Source organism: Pongo abelii, chromosome 16, assembly GCF_028885655.2.
Source record: "Pongo abelii isolate AG06213 chromosome 16, NHGRI_mPonAbe1-v2.0_pri, whole genome shotgun sequence".
Taxonomy (NCBI): Eukaryota; Metazoa; Chordata; class Mammalia; order Primates; family Hominidae; genus Pongo; species Pongo abelii.
Window position 1 is genome coordinate 52,225,727 of NC_072001.2, and position 17,878 is coordinate 52,243,604.

The window sequence follows — 17,878 nt, forward strand, 5'->3', positions numbered from 1 at the left end:
GCATTTCACAGATGAAGAAACTGAGGTGAGAGAATTTAGTGATTTGTCAAGACCACATAGGTGGTACGAGCTGGAGCCAGACTCCAAATCCTAGTCTTCTAACTTAATCCAGTACTTTTTCTGCCATCACTTTTTAAATCTTGGCACACTTATAAGCTGCCCTTAGCAATCCTGCACCAATTATGGGAGGTGATATCAATATTTTGACTTTGCTTGGCTCTAATTTTTTCTTAAGACTAAGGAGTAATGATAAAGATAGGTAGCTTTATGTCCAAAGAGTTTCCTTTATGGCTATTTTCCATTCTAGTGTTTTGGCCTTAGAAGAGATAAGACTGTGGCATCTAGAAGCTTGCTTTATTTAAGGAACAACTCAACTTGGTAATAATATGCATAAGCTGTTGTGTTCTAGAAGAGCTGTGAGAAGTGCTATGGAATTTCCACATTTAATAAAAATGCAGTTCTCATAGATTATCTTGGCTAAGTCTAAGAAGAGTAGTTTGTTTTTATCTAATAAAATGTATAAAGGTGCTTTACAATGTAAAAAGGGTTAGTTGTTTAGTAATTTAAATGTCCAGTTGAGGGTTCTCAATTATGAAGGAAATTGATTTAAATGTAGCTTATAAGATATCAAGCACTAAACTCTGTGATCTCAACAGATTCCATTGTTCTTCTTGTAAATGTTTTGGAAGAAAAATTTTCAATAAAAAGCTAGACGAAACTCCAAAGGAAGTTTTAGACCCTTCTAGAGTTTACAGATGTTGGTTGAACAGAAATCCTCAGAGTCTGTGAGATGGACTTCTAATGAGAAAGCCAATAAAATGGGTCCTTTGGTTTTGTCTATTGTTTTTGTTTTTATGAGAAAGATAATAGACTGTTGTAAAACAAAGTATAAAAGAATAAATCAAATAATAATGATTTTTCTTTCACACAAAAGATATTATTCTTTAAGTTGTTTTGGAAGTCAAGTTTGCAGAAAATTTGCTTTCATTAGTCCTTTTTTCTTTCTCTCTCTGCCTGGTCACTTCCTTTTGCCCATCAGCTTCTATTGACTTCTCAGTTGTCTGGCTGTGGAGGACAGGTTCATGCCAGGAATAAAGGTTCCTACCTTGTTTCCTAGGGAAAAAAAATGGGCTTACCTGACATCGCAGATAACCAGGAAATTCCACTTCCTCTTTCAGATGTGTGCATGATATGTCCCTATTCATTGGTTCACCGTCCCCCTTCAAAACTATAAATGAATGCGAACCTACCTTATTAAGTAGGATTTTTAAAGGCACGGCATCATAAAACTTGCAACTTCTGTAGGAAGAGCCTAGGACATGTGTTGGAATCACACCAGTGATTTGTGTTGTGTGTTGGTCAGCTTCTCAGCGGCTGGTAGGTAGGTCAGTACTCACAGTGTGCCTCTTGTCCCACAAGGCTAATGGTAACCATGGTTCTGGCTTTTGAGGCCAGCAGAGAACTAACAATGTGCATGAACTGCCGTGGCACCAACTGCTCCTATGTAGACCTTTGAAGCATGAAAAATACATGTCTCTCATCATTCTTAGTATATTTACTTATTTGCTCATTCTCCTGTATGTATCTGGTTTCCTGACTCTGCCAACTATCTTCTTCACCCCAGCTGCCTCCTTGGCCTTGACATCACTGGCGTCCTTGGTCTCCTCTGCTCTGACCACCACCTTGGTCCAGCCTTGCGGGCCTCTGTTTCTGACCCTGTAGTTCCTGTACATCTCCTCAGCCCCAGCTGCTTCTTTGGCTCTAGCCTTGCTGGTCTTCTCATTTGTGGCTGCCTCAAGGGGAAGGAAGGGAAGAAAAGTAAAGGAAAATGTATAATTTCTAAACTTGTAAATATATGTATTTAAGTCTAAGGAAATATTACTCAGTATTCCCTTTGCTTAAATTTATCATGGATGTATCTCTGTCTTTCAGGAGTGAAATTATCAAAGGATCAGCTGTGAAGTTATTAGATATTATGTTTTGAGTAGAATGAGGCTTCTGCAGATATAAGGACATCTCATTGTCTCCTCTGTCACTCCTCTGCTGGTTTGGAAACATCTATAGGAAAGCATCTTCTATAGTCATCATCAACCTAAGAGGCCAACATCTTGCCACCCTATTTTCCTTTTTGCTACTTATGCTTTCATTTTTACATTTTGTAGGTTTCCACATAAGTTAAGTGTTCTCTTTATATATAAAGCAGCTTTTCTTATGGTGAAATTCATTTATTTTGGTCAAAGTGATTGTCCTGTACTGGTAAGCTCAAACCGATTGTGCTTCAGTAACAAACAATTTCAAAGTCTCAGTGGCTTGACCAAGCAAAAGTTTATTTCTTACTCACTCTTTATATCTAACATAAGTCAGCAAAAGAGTTTGTTCATCTAAGACACTTATGGAGCTAGGCTCAGAGGGCTCCATCTCAACACGTTTGTCCACAATCGTGGCAGGAGGAAGGTAATGTTGTTAATTGCTCTCTGGCTCTTAACATCTGCCAGAGTGACCGGCATCACCCCTATGCTCATTCGATTGGCCAAAGCCAGTCAGATGGATGTGATGAACTTCAGTGAGGGTGAGGTAGTACAGCCTTAATATGTGTGAGGAGAGCTGGAATATTTGGAAGCAGCCTAATGACAACTGTACTTTCCCATGTTGAGTGGCTATGAGTCTCATCCCATCAAATCTTGGTGATACCAGTGAGAACCAATTTACTTTCTCACATACAAATATGAAGTTGACATTTTTTCCAAACATCTGAGACAATGAATATTGCTCTTGATCAAATTTCAAGTTATTTTCATTTAAGAATTAGACAGACATACTGTGATCTCTTCTTATGTTGCACATTTCTCTCATACTGGCATTTTATCTGCACGTGATCTGGTGAAAGCTTACTTGGTAATGATGGCTTGTCACTTTCTTCCCTGTCTTGCAGAGTTCATGGTCTCTTTTCAGGAGCCAGTCATTCTAATATCCTAGTTCAAGAAAACATCTCCTGTTTATTAGTTGTTCAATTTCTGTAGTCCTCTTCAAAGTACTTAGCTTCAGGTGGAAGAAAGTTTCTTCAGGTGGAAGAAAATTTCTAAATTGGAAATTGTATGCTACTTTCTACCTACTGTTCCATTTGTTTCCAGGAGAGTCAGCTGAGGCCAGTAACTGTGGATGGATCTAGTGGCTTTTTGCAGGTTATTGCCAAATATTAATAGTAATGACAACAAAAATAATGACCTATTGTATGTGTATAGACACTAACAGTTTAACCATATGACATCTCATTTGATCATCATTCATGCTGCAGGTTTCAGATGAAAATATGACAGGCCACCACTCTATATTCAGGGTAGAGATGCTCCATAGTTTTTTAGAAAATGTTTGAGGAAGATGGTTTCTTGTTTTGTCTTTAGAAAGGATTAGAATGGGAGAGACCACAAAGATTAACACCCTTAGTCCATTAGGACTTCTCTAATATTGGGAAACCCTTATTCTGTCAAGGGCCACTGATGGAACAGTAAAAAAGACCAGAGACCACCTACATAGGAAAGCAATATAATTTAGTCTTTTAATGAGAAGTTATAAAATGTTCCAAGAAGAAGCAATATAAAAGTCTACTTAATTAACACAAGAAATAGCAAGATACATGCTTCATTTCTATATTTTAGCCTAAAAAGGGAAGGGGGACAGAGAGGATGAAGATCACAAGGGAAAGAGTCATATGAATAAAGAAAACAGGAAAGAGAATCTGATAAAGGGGGGAAGGTTGCTTATGGAAAAGCACATAAACACAAATGCAGAGAAACCGCAAACAAACACACCTGTGTGCATTCACTTCCCAACTGGCTTCCGGAGAGCTACATAAGCACATTTGTAATCATGGAGTGCTGTGAAATAGCAGCATCTTGATTTATTCTTTCAGGGTATTTCCAGTTATAGTGTAAACACCTTGAGAATAGGGACATCTCTAGATGTTTGTGAAAGTGAAAGATTTTTATCTTCTTAATGCTGCACTGCATTTTGGAAAGTTCAGGTATAGTGTCGGTGTATTGTCCTTCAAAAGGAAATTCGGAGAAGGGCCACATTTTGGCACATGATTCAGAGCTCCCTCACTTTCAGTCACCCCAGGTCACTCTTCCTGTTCTGCTCCAGTGCCTACCTTCCAAAAGCAAACTCCGGACAACAGCCTATGTAATCTAGTAGGGTCATTTTACATGCCAGATAGCATAGTTTCATACTTGCTTAAACTGTTGACGTAATCTGTTCACCGACTACTTTTTCATCATTTTGGGAAATAAGTAAATAGAGGTAGATTTTTATTCCTTTATCAACAAATGTTTGATTGAGAACCAACTATTTAAGCACTGTGCTAGGTACTGTGTATTAGAAATCAGTAAGGCTAGCATAATCCTTATTCTTATTTAATTTTGTGGGAAGACAACAATAAAATAATAACTAAAGTGTTCTAACAAATATGCTTATTTCACAGGTAAGCACTAATTTTTCTTTCGCCTTTCTGTCATCCCTTTTTATTCCCTTATATATTTTTCCTGTAATTCAATTAATAGAAGAAATCTAGGACAAGAGCTTATTCCCTTTCATGTAAAAATACCAGGCCAGGCCAGCCCTAGGCAAGCATGACCATGCTTCTCATAGTCCTTCTTGCAGCTCTGCATTGACCACGATTCCTTCTTAACTCTCTAGGCTCCTTTTTAAATGGCTTGAAATTGTTTCCTCTTTTCATATTTTCTGAGAATGAAGTTTTAGGGAAGTTCTGGAAAATTAATGGGAAAGTAATTCCCTCAAGACAGTGAGACACAAAAATGTGGCTCATCCAGGGAGCAGCTTCAGATTCTTCCCTTGCTAATAGGATGAGAGCAAGATGATGTGTATTGAGAACCTGCCATATTCAAGACACTCTATTAGGTTCCAAGGGGGCTATAAAGATAAAGAGGGCACAGTCCCTGCCCTCCAGAAGCAGTATATGGTAACTATAATTAGAAAGGAACACAAAGTAATTAAAGAAGTGTGCCGAGATGGGAGGTTTGGATGCCTCTGACTGTTATGTTTCTGGAGAGTTTTGTGAAAGAGGTGGCATCCAGGCTGATTCTGAAAGAGATGTGGGGATTGCAGAATCGGATGGGTAGGATGCTGATGCAGCGTCTTCATTCTGGGACTCTGCATGCTGCCAGTGGACAGGCAATGATGGTGCAGGGCAGGCATCTCAAGTCAACGGGGAGAGGATAGTGTCACAACCATACCATTTGGGGGACTGTTGATGTGTCTTGATGAATTGAAATACGGGGGCTTTCATTTGTTGGGCAATGGAAAAATATGCTAGATTTTGATGCAATGAAATATTCACAAATGCCACAATCAAAATGGCAATTTGGGAAGTTTGTTGTGGTATGTATGAGCAGGTTGATTAGAGGAGAGAGGGATACCAGTTAGAAGGTAGTGCCACGGTACAGACATAGGATGATAAGAATCCAAACTACACAGGTAGAGGGTAGAATGGAAAGAAGAGAGTGATGGGCTCTGTCTTGTAATGTGTATGACCCTGGAGTTATTTGCAGGAGCTTAGTATATGCGTGTAAAATGCAGGTGAGGGTGACTACAGTGGAGTGAGGCAAAGGTTTTGATCAGCGGAGTAAAATGTACTATGGAACAGACCTTGAAGGCTCTTGCTACTTTGGAAATCTGAGAAAGGGAAGCCATAAACATGAGGAGCACTGTTACTCTCCATAAAACAGCATTATGCTGTTGATTTTCAAATATTCACAAATGCTTCTTGGAATGTACTTTTCCATGGATTAGTGTGTTTTATGTTGAAAGTGCATTTTTTTTTCATCAGCGAGTTTGCTTTTAAAATGAGGTAAAGATATTTTCCCTTTAAATGTAAAATGCTAATTTAATTTAGTCTTTGCAGCATGGGAATGGGATACTAATGTGGCTGAAAACAGCAGTTTATTTTTTGTGGGTTTGACCATTTCAGAAGTTTAACATTAAAAAAAAAATATTATTACTAGGAAAATAAATTTGAAACCACATTCCAGCTTCAATGAGGGTTATTCAAGTGTTTTTCAATTATATTGCTTAAATGCTCCAAAGAGTCTTTGTCTCAGAGCACAGACTTTTTATTATGACTTTGCTGCAAAGGAAAACAGAGGACTCTTCTGGGTTCTGAAATGGTTTTCCTCATCCACCTCTGGATTGCTCTTCTTGGAGACCAACTCTTGGTTTAGCCTAGTGGAGCTTTCTATTTGTTAGAGAAGTTGACCAGTAATGTGTAGTTATATGATTGTGCACAGCCAGCTACAGCCACAACTACTTTTAGCCCCTCACTCAGACAGTGGGAAAATATTCTGGGGTATGAAAGTCTCAGAAAGATTAATTATACACTTACTTACGTGAAAAAGATTTCCAATTATCTCAGACCAGCATATTTATTCTTTATGATTAATTATCCCGAGATAGTCTTCATTCAAGGTAATAAAATATTCTTAAAATACTTATTACTTTTTAGCTTGATAGCTGAAAACCAATGCTCTGCATTCTTCTGTATTTATAAACCTTCATGCAGTTTGGTGATATGAGGCTACGTGGAGAAACTCGCTGCATAAAGAATGAGGGAGATAATGGTCCAGCTCTCCCTTGCAGTCATCGGCTGACGTCCAGAACTGCATTCAGGCCTGGGAACCACCCTTCAGGAAGGGCATACACAGACTAAAATGTATTTGGAAGAATAAACAGGTGAAGGAGACTGGAAATTCGATCACGTTGGAACTTGGAAGGTTGCTCTGGAGAGAAGACTCAAATAGTTATGGTATTTCACTGCTGCAGTGGGCAGGTGGCAGCAGCCATAGTTTTGGCTACCTAGCATCTGGGCCCATTTTCCATCTCAGGGAAGTCTGCTGTGTGTATGTTGGTGATGGGGAAGGTCTTGCATTCTATGGTAGAAGCTGAAGGGTCAGATTTGTCTCTTTTGAGTCACTTGACATCTGCATGTGGACAAGGGTACTAGGCTTCTTCTGGTGTCCGGGCACTTGTTTATGGCCAGGGCTTTGAGTCTAACAGGCATAGGTCAGTTGATAAAGTGTCTAGATTCCAATGTCATATCCAGACTGCTCTTGTGGAATGATTTTGGCAGTGTTCTTCACTGGCTGCTTCCCTTAGCTTCTATCCACTTCCCACCTGGTTTCGCGTTCTAGTAGAGAATGGAAATATATAATCCTGAAAGATTTTGTGAACTTCTTAATATCTTCAAAACAAGTTTCTTTTTTGCTTAAGGTAGTTGGTGTAGGTTTCTATTGTTTACAAACAAGAATGCTGACTGATATAATTACTAAAAACTTATAATGATTTCTTATTTCTAAATGGAATTATTTTATTTTTTACTATTTAGTGAATTTTTTCTTTAATTTTTAGTTAACATATGATAATTGTACATATTTATAGGGTACAGAGTGATATTTCAATACAGGTATACAAATGTGTAATGATCAAATCAAGATAATTAGGCTATACATGACCTCAAACATTTAGCATGTCTTTGTGTTGGGAACATTCAGAATCCTCTTTTCTAGTTGCTCGTTTTTTTGTTTTTGTTTTATTTTTTTGAGGTGGAGTTTCCTTCTTGTTGCCCAGGCTGCAGGCTGGAGTGCAATGGCATGATCTCAGCTCCCCGCAACCTCTGCTTCCCGAGTTCAAGCAATTCTCATGCCTCGGCCTTCTGAGTAGCTGGGATTACAGGCATGCCCCACGATGCCCGGCTAATTTTGTATTTTTAGTAGAGACAGGTTTCTCCATGTTGGTCGGCTGGTCTCGAACTCCCGACCTCAGGTGATCCACCCAAAGTGCTGGGATTACAGGCATGAGCCACTGTGCCAGACCTCTTCTAGTTTTTTTGAACATGTATAATAAATTCTTGTTAACTGTAGTTACTCTACAGTGCTATAGGACACTAGAACTTATTCCTCCTATCTAGCTACAATTTTGTAATCATTCTCTTCCTACCTGCCTTCCCGCACTACCCTTCCTAGCCTCTAGTAACAATAATTCTATTCTCTACTTCCATGAGCTCAGTTATTTTTAGCTCCTGCAGATGGGTAAGATCATGTGGTTTTTAATCTCTCTGTGCCTGATTTATCTCACATAGCATAATGCCTTCTAGGTTTATCCATATTTCTGCCAATGACAGGATTTCATTCTTTTTTATTGTTCAATAGTACTCTATTATGTGTACTTGCCACATTTTCTTTATTCATTCATCTGTTGGTGAACATTTAGGTTGATCCTATATCTTGGCTATTGTGAATAGTGCTGCAATAAACATGGGGTACAGATAGCCCTTTGATATACTGATTTTCTTTCTTTTGGATAAATACCCAGTAATGAGATTGATGAATCATATGGTAGTTCTATTTTTAGTTTTTTTAGAAACTTCTATACTGTTTTCCATAATGGCGGTACTAATTTACATTCGCACCAACAGTGTAGAAGAGTACCCTTTTCTCTGCATCCTCACCATCACTTGTTATTTTTTTGTCTTTTTGATAGTAGCCATTCTAACTGGGTGAGACGATACCTCATGGTGGTTTTGATTTGCATTTCCCTGATGGTTAGTGATGTTAAGCATTTTTTCATATTCCTGTTGGCCATTTATATGTCTTCTTTTGAGAAATCTCTATTCAGACCCTTTGCCTATTTTTTAATTGGATTTTTGTTGTTGTTGTTGTTGTTGTTGAGTTGTTTGAGTTCTTTGTATATTCTGGATATTAGTTCCTTGTTAGATGAGTAGTTTGCAGGTATTCTCTCCCATTCTGCAAGTTGTCTCTTCACTCTGTTGATAGGTTTCCTTTGCTGTGTAGAATCTTTTTAGTTTCATGTTGTCCTATTTGTCTATTTTTGTTGTTGTCACTGGTGATTTTTGTTGTCTTACCCATAAGTTCTTTGCCTATACCAGTGTCCTGAAGCATTTCCCCTGTGTTCTCTTCTAGTAGTTTTATGGTTTTGGGTTTTACATTTAAGTCTTTAATCCATCTTAAGTTGATTTTTTTATATGGTGAGAGATAGGAGTCTATTTGTCTTCTTCTGCATATAAATATCCAGTTTTCTCAGCACCATTTATTGACAAGCATATCCTTTCCTCAATCTAACTGGAATTTTTAACCAGGATTCAACAATAGCTTTATTTATTCAACAATAGCTCCTCATGGGGGAGAGGGTCCATTGTTTTATTTACTTCTCAAAAGGTTCTGTAATCCTTAAAGGGCCAAGAACCACTTATCTGCAGGATACAATTTAAACATCTTAGCGTGACATACAAAGTCCTCATTATCTGGCTGGCCTCAGCCCATTGCTTTGATTTTCTCTTCTGTTACATTCTCTGTTGCTTCTATTTCTTTATCCTCTTTTCATGCTCCAGTAGTCAAAGTACTTTGTTTCTCTAAAAGCACCTAATGGTTTATAATCTCTACGTCTTTGCTCTTAATGTTCTTTCTGCCCAGCCCTTTTCTTTGCTTCTTATCCCACCATTTCATTGGTTTGCTGAACACCTACTCATCTATTTAGAACTTCACTGGTTTAATTCCTATGTGGATGTAATGATTACTGTGCGATATCCTCTTGGCCCACCTGATTTCAGCATTGCTGGCAGCCCATGTTAAGCTAGCAGCTTGTATGAGTGCCTCTTCTTTGTAGCCATTGTGCGTTCTCCAAAGTCACTGAAGGCAGATGTGTTACCCAGGCACATCTTTGTGGAGAAGTTAACCCTTCTAGGGGGAAACACTCAAACAATAAGAATGTGAATGGGTCAATGCCCCAGCCTTCCCATTGCCTGTGGGCCAATGGTAGGCACATTCGACATGACTCTTCAGAGAGATCCCTGAGAGATTGGGCCGGGGGCTGTCCACACAGTTAATCTGCTCATTAAGCCCCCTTTATTGGCTTGCTTTCTTTCCTGAATCACTTTCCTTCCTCTTTCACCCTTGCTTCCTAGATTACTGCTCCCTGCATCCAAGTCTTTATCTCAAGCTCTACTCTCAGGTGCATCTAGATCCAGACACCCTCTTGACTATGTGCCTCTATTTTAGCTGTGAGATGCTGCTTTAGCATCTCTTGCCCTTTGTTGATCTCATTTAATGATTTCTTTCTAGTAGACTATTACGTGTGGAGAGTAAACAGCTTATCTTATTGTGATGTGAGTGGGCACCATCCAACTGGCTGCCAGTATGGGTAGAACAAAGCAGGTAGAAGAAGGGAGATAGGTTTGTTGAGTCTTCTTGCTCTCTTTCTCTTCCTGTGTCAGATGCTTGTTTCCTCTCCTCCTGCCCTTGGACATCAGATTCTAGGTTCTTCAGCCTTGGATTCTGGGACTTACACCAGCAGCCTTCTGGTGGCCCTAGGGCCTTTGGCTTCAGACTGAGGGCTGCACTGTTGGCTTCTCTGGTTTTGAGGTTTTCAGACTTGGACTGAGTCATACTACTGTCCTCTCTCCCTCCCCAGCTTGGAGACAGCCTATCAAGGAGACTTCTCCTTGTGATTATATCAGCCAATTCTCCCTCTTTTATATACCTATATGTCCTGTTGTTTCTGTCCCACTGGAGAACCCTGATTAATACACTTATTCATTATTGGTCCCTAAGCAGGTACATAGTGGACCCTCAACAATGTGTAAAAGGCACAGTGCATGAGAGCTGTCTTCAGATATCTGAAGGGTTACCTTGTGTTTACATATGTCTGGGGAACAGAACCAAGACCAAAGAGTAGAAGTTACAGGAAGACAGATTATAATTCAATACATTGTTTTTCAGTGCACCTATGGGAGGCGATATTTGATAGCAACAGTAACAGTGGCTCATTATGGCATGATGACCCACTCAGGGAAGATATTGGCCCACTCTTCTGCTGAGAAGTCCTATTATAGAAAGTTTTATAGAACAAGGACCACAAGCACATACCTGCAAGGACCAGGCTGGCATATAAACTAGTGAGGCAGGCTAAGTGTCACAGAGTTGGGAATGGTGAGAACTGTGTGGAATAAAGTGTGTGTACCCTGTCTCAAAGGGGTAGGTACTCCTTAGCTCCAGCCAACAGTTGCTAGACAGTAATACAGATCCAGCACTGTCAAACCTTCCAGTTTTCCAAAAGTAAGTAGAAATCCAGATTCTTAGGTAAATCTTCCAATATAAAGACATTTGAGTCAAGAAGGCATCACCATGGCTGGCTATGGCACATGGGTTGTTAGTTTGTAATCTTTGTGTAGTGGATGTAGCTGAGGATGTTAAAGCCTCAGATGTGAGGATAGCTGTCTAGAGAGCCAGATTCTGGTCAGCTTGCTCTCTTCAGGCCCATGAACACACTCTGCCTGTTCCCACCTTGGGCCTTTGGCCATCCTCTCTTCACAGCAGGGACACTGTGTGGCTCAGGCCCCTCTCCTGTGACATCTCCCACTACTGGTCCTTCCCCAGCAAGCCCTGTCTTCTTAGTGCACCTTCAGCATTTCCAGCACTCAGATGTCTGCTGCAATTGCTCACTGTCTAGTAGTGTCGTAGTTTGTCTTATCTGTGTAGCTAAGTTATAAGTTCCCTTAATGCAGAGGTTCTACTTCATGTGGCTTTCCTGTCATTTGGAGCATGGTATTGGGTGCATGGCAGGTGCTCAATAAGAATTGTTGGTTAACTTTTGCCAGATGACTATCATACTCAGTGCTTATGGCATCCCTCTTAGTAGAAGATGAGATAATAAAAAAGAGGCCACCAGCTCTTGCATGGATAACTTAAAATTAAATCAGTGAAGCTCTTTCAGATGACTCAGTGCTTTTGGCATTGCTCTTAGGAGAAAATGAGGTAATAAAGAAGAGGCCACTAGCCCTTGCATGCAGAGGTTAAATTTAAATCAGTGGGACTCTTTCAGAGATGAAATAGACATGTCCTCTATCTACTGTTGACCTGCTGTCCTCAGAGCTTAAAATGGCGCTCAGTGTGCCTCACCTGTCAAAGGCTTTCCCTCACCATTTCCCACCGGAGATCCAATAAAATAACTAATTATGTGTGCCCTGACTTAGATTCCTTGATTAGAGATGGGTTGTGATCATAAACTATGTAACCATCTTTTAAAGGAAAACGTTAATAAGCAATCTTTACAAAGATTGCCTAAAAGAAAAAAAAAACTAATTTTAACTGTTTACAATTATCTATTTTTGTATTCTTTCTCTTTCCTTTAAACAGATTTTGTTTTAGAAATCTCTTTTCTCTCACATCTGTAAAGCAAAATACAATATAAACAATTCTCAGTCATCTGTGATAATGAATATTAGGGTATACTTTGGGCACTGAAGTTTACTAATTGTTTCCAAACTTTATTTTAGCAAACTTTCCCCACTTTCTGGTGAGGATGCTAGTGAATATAAATTGTCAAAATAGTATGTCTCCTTTATATTCCGTGTTGTACTTGTCTCGCTACTGTTTATTTAGCCTAGTTTCAGTGCAGTTTTGTTACAAGGAGAAGGATTTGAATCATGCATTCAACAAACATTTATTGAACCCCTACTAAGTGCCAGATCCTATTTTAGCTGCTAGAGATAGTTATGAAGAAACTAGACAAGGCCTTTGCTTTCTTGGAGCTGAGCTTCCATTGGTGGGAGACAACCACAAACCAATGAACAAATGAACACACAGGAAAATATTGGATGGTGATAGGTGTTGGGAGCATAAAATAGAATGGAGAAAATATGTATGTGTGTGGTCTACTCCAGATTGGAGTTGAGTCTCTTCAAAGCTGTGACATCTGAGTGTTGAACCTCAAGAAGGAACCAGCCATGTGAAGATCTTGGGGAAGAGCATTTCAGGACAACAAAACAGCTACTGCCACGGGCCTATCGCAGGAGCCACATGGTGTGCTGGAAGCACAGCTAGGAGGCTAGTCAGAAGGAATTTAGCCAATATAATTTATTATACAAGCCAAAATTATTAGCACAAAATGAAATATTTATTTTGCAGTTTAAGTATATATGGCCATGAACATTTAGATTTCAGAATTTGTGCCATGATTTCATGACTAGATTCAGTAATTATGTAAGATTCACATTGGAGAAAATCAGTGTTCTGAAGACTATGCCGTATATCCCGCTTTGAAGTTTTGGATTTCTCTTGAATAGGATAGGCCATTAACAATATTGGAGGAAAATATCATCTAGTGTTATATTCTTAAATTGAATTTGCCTTGGAAGTAATCATGCATGCAATGAACATAGTAAGAAACAGCTTCCTTCATCCTTTAATAATTGCTCCCAAGGATTACAAGAGCTTATAGACAGCTGGAACATCCGGCTACAATGTTAGCTGGACAGGGAAGAAAGTTGTTATGGATAAAGCTTCAGATTTTCTTGGATTTTTTGATATCTGTATAACAGAGACTTGATGAGTTGCCAGCACATAACAAGCCAGAACCCTGGATCCAGAGAGCATTTGTGACATTCAGCCAACACAGAACTGCTTTCCCACCCAAAGGGTGGTCTCCAAATCTGTTGTAGCTCTTGGCAAGATTTTTATATCACAATTGAAAACAGATGCCCTTTCTGCCCTTTCCCTTGTTGTCTGAGTTACTACCGTTCAGGAGATTGCAAGCCATGGCAATCTCTCATGCACCTTCAGAATGCCCAGCAAGAGTCCTCGTTAGACATTCCTGTTCAGAAGTCCTGCTGTGACACACTTCCTCTGCAAGAAGAGAACAGATTCAGGAAGGTGCCAGGATTGTGAGGTTCTGGTAGTCTGCAGGGTGTACTGTGAATGCTTTTTGTCAAAATCAAAGCACCAGTCCTGGATTTAATAGAAAACATCTCTCTAGATAGTTTCTATTTTAAAATATTTAATCCTAAAAGAAAATATTTAATCCTAAAGAAATATGTAATCCTAAAGGAAAACCAAAGTGTACCCTCCCTGATGGACTATATTGAGTTTTATTATAGGATATGGCCCTAAAATGTGCTTGGATGGGATATTGAAAATCCAGAGTATCAAAAATCACTAAACTACTAAATTATTGATTGACTAAAATAGACTTATTAGACATAACAACTGAATATAATGTGTGGAATTTGTTTGGATGTTGGTGTAAACCAGTTGAAATTTAAGCTGGTGGACAATTGGGAAAATTTAAATATGGACTGAATATCAGGCAATATTAAGGAACCACTGGTAATTTTGTTAGGTGTGATAATGATATAGTGGTTATCTAAGAAAGTAATTGTTATAAGGACAGTGCTGTGGAGGGGAAAAAATGAAACCTGAAACTTTGATAAGATTTATTGGTTCAAACACCGCATGTTCTCACTCATAGCTGGGAATTAAACAATGAGAACACATGGACACAGGGAGGGGAACATCACACATGGGGGCCTGTCGTGGGGTGTGGGGATGGGGGAAGGATAGCATTAGGAGATATACCTAATGTAAATGATGAGTTAATGGGTACAGCACACCAACATGGCACATGTATACATATGTAACAAACCTCCACGTTGTGCACATGTACCCTAGAGCTTAAAGTATAATAAAAATAAATAAATAAACAAGAAAAATCAAGGGCAAAAAAAAATTATTGGTTCATTAGTAGAAATGTAAAAGTGCTTCAGAAAAAGTAATCATAGTTTAGGGGAGAGGAACCTGGAGGCAGACCCAGGAGGAGAGAAAGTCATGTAGAAAAGGAGATTTTGAAGGATGTTCAGTGTCCTTCAGTGGAGAGACAGTGCCAGCTCTAAATGGCTCTGCAAGGGAGGAGCCGGGGAATAAATCCTCTGACCTCACTCTCTTCCCTCCCATCTATTGCTGATCTTTTCCTGCTCTCAAATCTAGATGGCAAGGGACTCAATGGTGTAGTCTATACAGGTCGGCCTTTGGGGCTGATAGTAGGGTGGAAAAGGGCAGAGAGTAGAACTGGGGGTGTAAACAAAAGCTACCAGTAACAGCATCTTCTTTACAAAGTATAACAATATGGGGGAATATTGAAGGACAGATACTTTTGGAAGAAGCCCTTCATAGAATTATAAAATGTTAGGGCTGGAAGGATCCTGAGAAGTGATTCTCAATTTCATTTTAGAGGTGAGGAAATAAGAGAGCATTATAAAGGTAGCAATTTGTGTACAGCTAGTTGTCACAGATCTGTTAAGAAATTACAGACTTTTTGATATGAACAAACACTTCTCAGAAGAAGACATTTATGTGGCCAACAAACATGTGAAAAAAAGTGCATCATCACTGGTCATTAGAGAAATGCAAATCAAAACCACAATGAGATACCATCTGACACCAGTTAGAAAGGCGATTATTAAAAAGTCAGGAAGCAATAGATGCTAGAGAGGATGTGGAGAAATAGGAATGCTTTTACACTGTTGTTGGGAATGTAAATTAGTTCAACCATTGTGGAAGACAGTGTGGCGATTCCTCAAGGATCTTGAACTAGAAAGACCATTTGACCCAGCAATCCCATTACTGGGTATATATCCAAAGGACTATAAATCATTCTACTATAAAGACACATGCACACGTATGTTGATTGCAGCACTATTCACAATAGCAAAGACTTGGAACCAACCCAAATGCCCATCAATGATAGATTGGATAAAGAAAATATGGCACATATACACCATGGAATACTATGCAGCCATAAAAAAGGATGAGTTCATGTCCTTTACAGGGACATGGATGAAGCTGGAAACTATCATTCTCAGCAAACTAACACAGGAGCAGAAAACCAAACACCACATGTTCTCACTCATAAGTGGGAGTTGAACAATGGACACATGGACACAGGGAAAGGGGAACAACACATACTGGGGCCTGTCAGTGGGTGGGGAACTAGGGGAGGGATAGCATTAGGAGAAATACCTAATAGAGATGACAGGTTGATGGATGCAGCAAACCACCATGGCATGGTATATCTATGTAACAAACCTGCACGTTCTGCACATGTATCCCAGAATTTAAAGTAAAAATTAAAAAAAAAATTATAGACTTTTTGATTTTCAGCCCTGTCTCTTTCCCCTTGGTCTGGGAATTTTCATAAATTTTCCAAAATTTTCCCAGACCCACCACACCAGCTCAGCCATTGTTCAGCATGGGTGAAAATAGTAAGGAAGTCTCAGTTGTTATTCACAGGAATGTGTAAGCATTATAGACATAGCTATTGCAATAGACCATGTTTCTGTAGCTGAAATTCAGTGTCACTGTGGGTAATCTGGAAAATACATATATGTGTCAAAAGGAAAATAAAATCACCCATAATGGACCACAGAGATAACTACTATTAACATTTTCGTGCTTTCCTGTCAGTTTTTTAAATTAAAATGTACATAAATATGTGTATGCAAAATTAGTATCAGTTGTACATGTAGTTTTGTAGGTTGCTTTTTCACTTAATAATGAATAATTTCCTATATATCAAATTGCCTTAGAATCTGAGTTTTGATAGCAGTAATATTTCAAAAATGAATATAGCATAATTTTTTAAAATCCTCTGTTATTAGATATTTGTTTCTTATTTTCTTCTATGATAAATAATGCTGCAGTATATATATATAGGTACATATATAAACATTATATATCCGATATAAATAATTGTGTTTATCTGGGACATATAATATTTTTATTTAAAAAATTGCCACCATAAGAATTTCCAGTGGTCCTTTCTGTTGGGGCAGAGTGGAAAGAACATGGCTCTAGGGCCAGGCATCCCTGATCTGTTTGGCTTCCGCCCCATTCTGGATGTGTGTCCTTAAGCATGTCACTTCACTCTATTGAGCCTCCTTCTCTTTTCTGTTAACAGGGATCATAGTGCACATCCCTCAGTGCTGTGATGAGAACTTTACGAGGTAGTACTTTTTTTTCTTTTTTTTTTTTTTTTGAGACGGAGTCTTGCTCTATCGCCCAGACTGGAGTGCAATGGCATGATCTCGCTCACTGCAACCTCTGCCTCCCAGGTTCAAGCAATTCTCCTGCTTCAGCCTCTCAAATAGCTGGGATTACATGCACCCACCATCATCATGCCCAGGTAATTTTTGTATTTTTAGTAGAGACAGGTTTTCACCATGTTGGTCCGGCTGGTCTTGAACTCCTGACCTCAGATGATCCACCTGCCTCGGCCTCCCAAAGTGCTGGGATTACAGATGTGAGCTACCGTGCCTGGCCTACACAAAGTAGTATTTTAAAGTGTTTGGCATGTAGGGTGTACTCAGTACATGTTAGGTCTGTCTTCATTTGGGATGGATTAGATTGCACACAAGTATATGCACATGTGTGTTGAGTGAAGTGAAGGAAATATAGTTACAAGATTTTATTCAGTATCAAGAAAAAAGTAAACCTGACTTGCAGATAGACACATTTCAATTGAAAGAATCCTTTCAGCAAAAGAGAGACCTATTAAAGTTTAAGATGCTGATAATGAAAACAGAAATGAAAGTCTTCAGAAGTGTATTTTTCTTTATACTGGGTTGTCCAGTAACTCTTCCTAACCTCCTTCCCCATCCCCTTCCTTCCTCAGTGCTCATCTTCAAACTCTATCAGCGGGCAAAGCATGTGTACAGTGAGGCTGCGCGAGTGCTCCAGTTTAAGAAGATATGTGAAGAAGCACCTGAAAACATGGTCCAGCTGCTGGGAGAGTTGATGAACCAGAGCCACATGAGCTGCCGGGACATGTATGAGTGCAGCTGCCCTGAGCTGGACCAGCTGGTAGACATCTGTCGGTGAGGCAGCCTGGTGGGGGCCAAGGGATGCCATCAAATAATATTGTTTAAATTAATGGAAAAAAATGCAACATTTCATAATCTACGGGAATGAAGATCATTCCCCACTTCCTATATGAGGGGTCTCCGATGATATAGAGCTACAGTTGT

The 17,878-nt window shown here is 39.3% G+C and overlaps 1 protein-coding gene across 13 annotated transcripts in view; it reads left to right on the top strand.

Moving 5' to 3' along the window:
• The window catches only part of GALK2 (galactokinase 2), a 172,105-nt gene that overhangs the window by 145,573 nt on the left and 8,654 nt on the right, over positions 1-17,878 (top strand). For 7 of the 13 annotated variants that reach the window (XM_054531154.2, XM_054531151.2, XM_054531150.2 and 4 more), the window contains 3 exons: positions 16,813-16,858; positions 16,967-17,037; positions 17,527-17,728. In XM_054531154.2, coding sequence (XP_054387129.1) covers positions 16,813-16,858; positions 16,967-17,037; positions 17,527-17,728 — 319 coding nt within the window. 13 annotated transcript variants of the gene reach the window in all.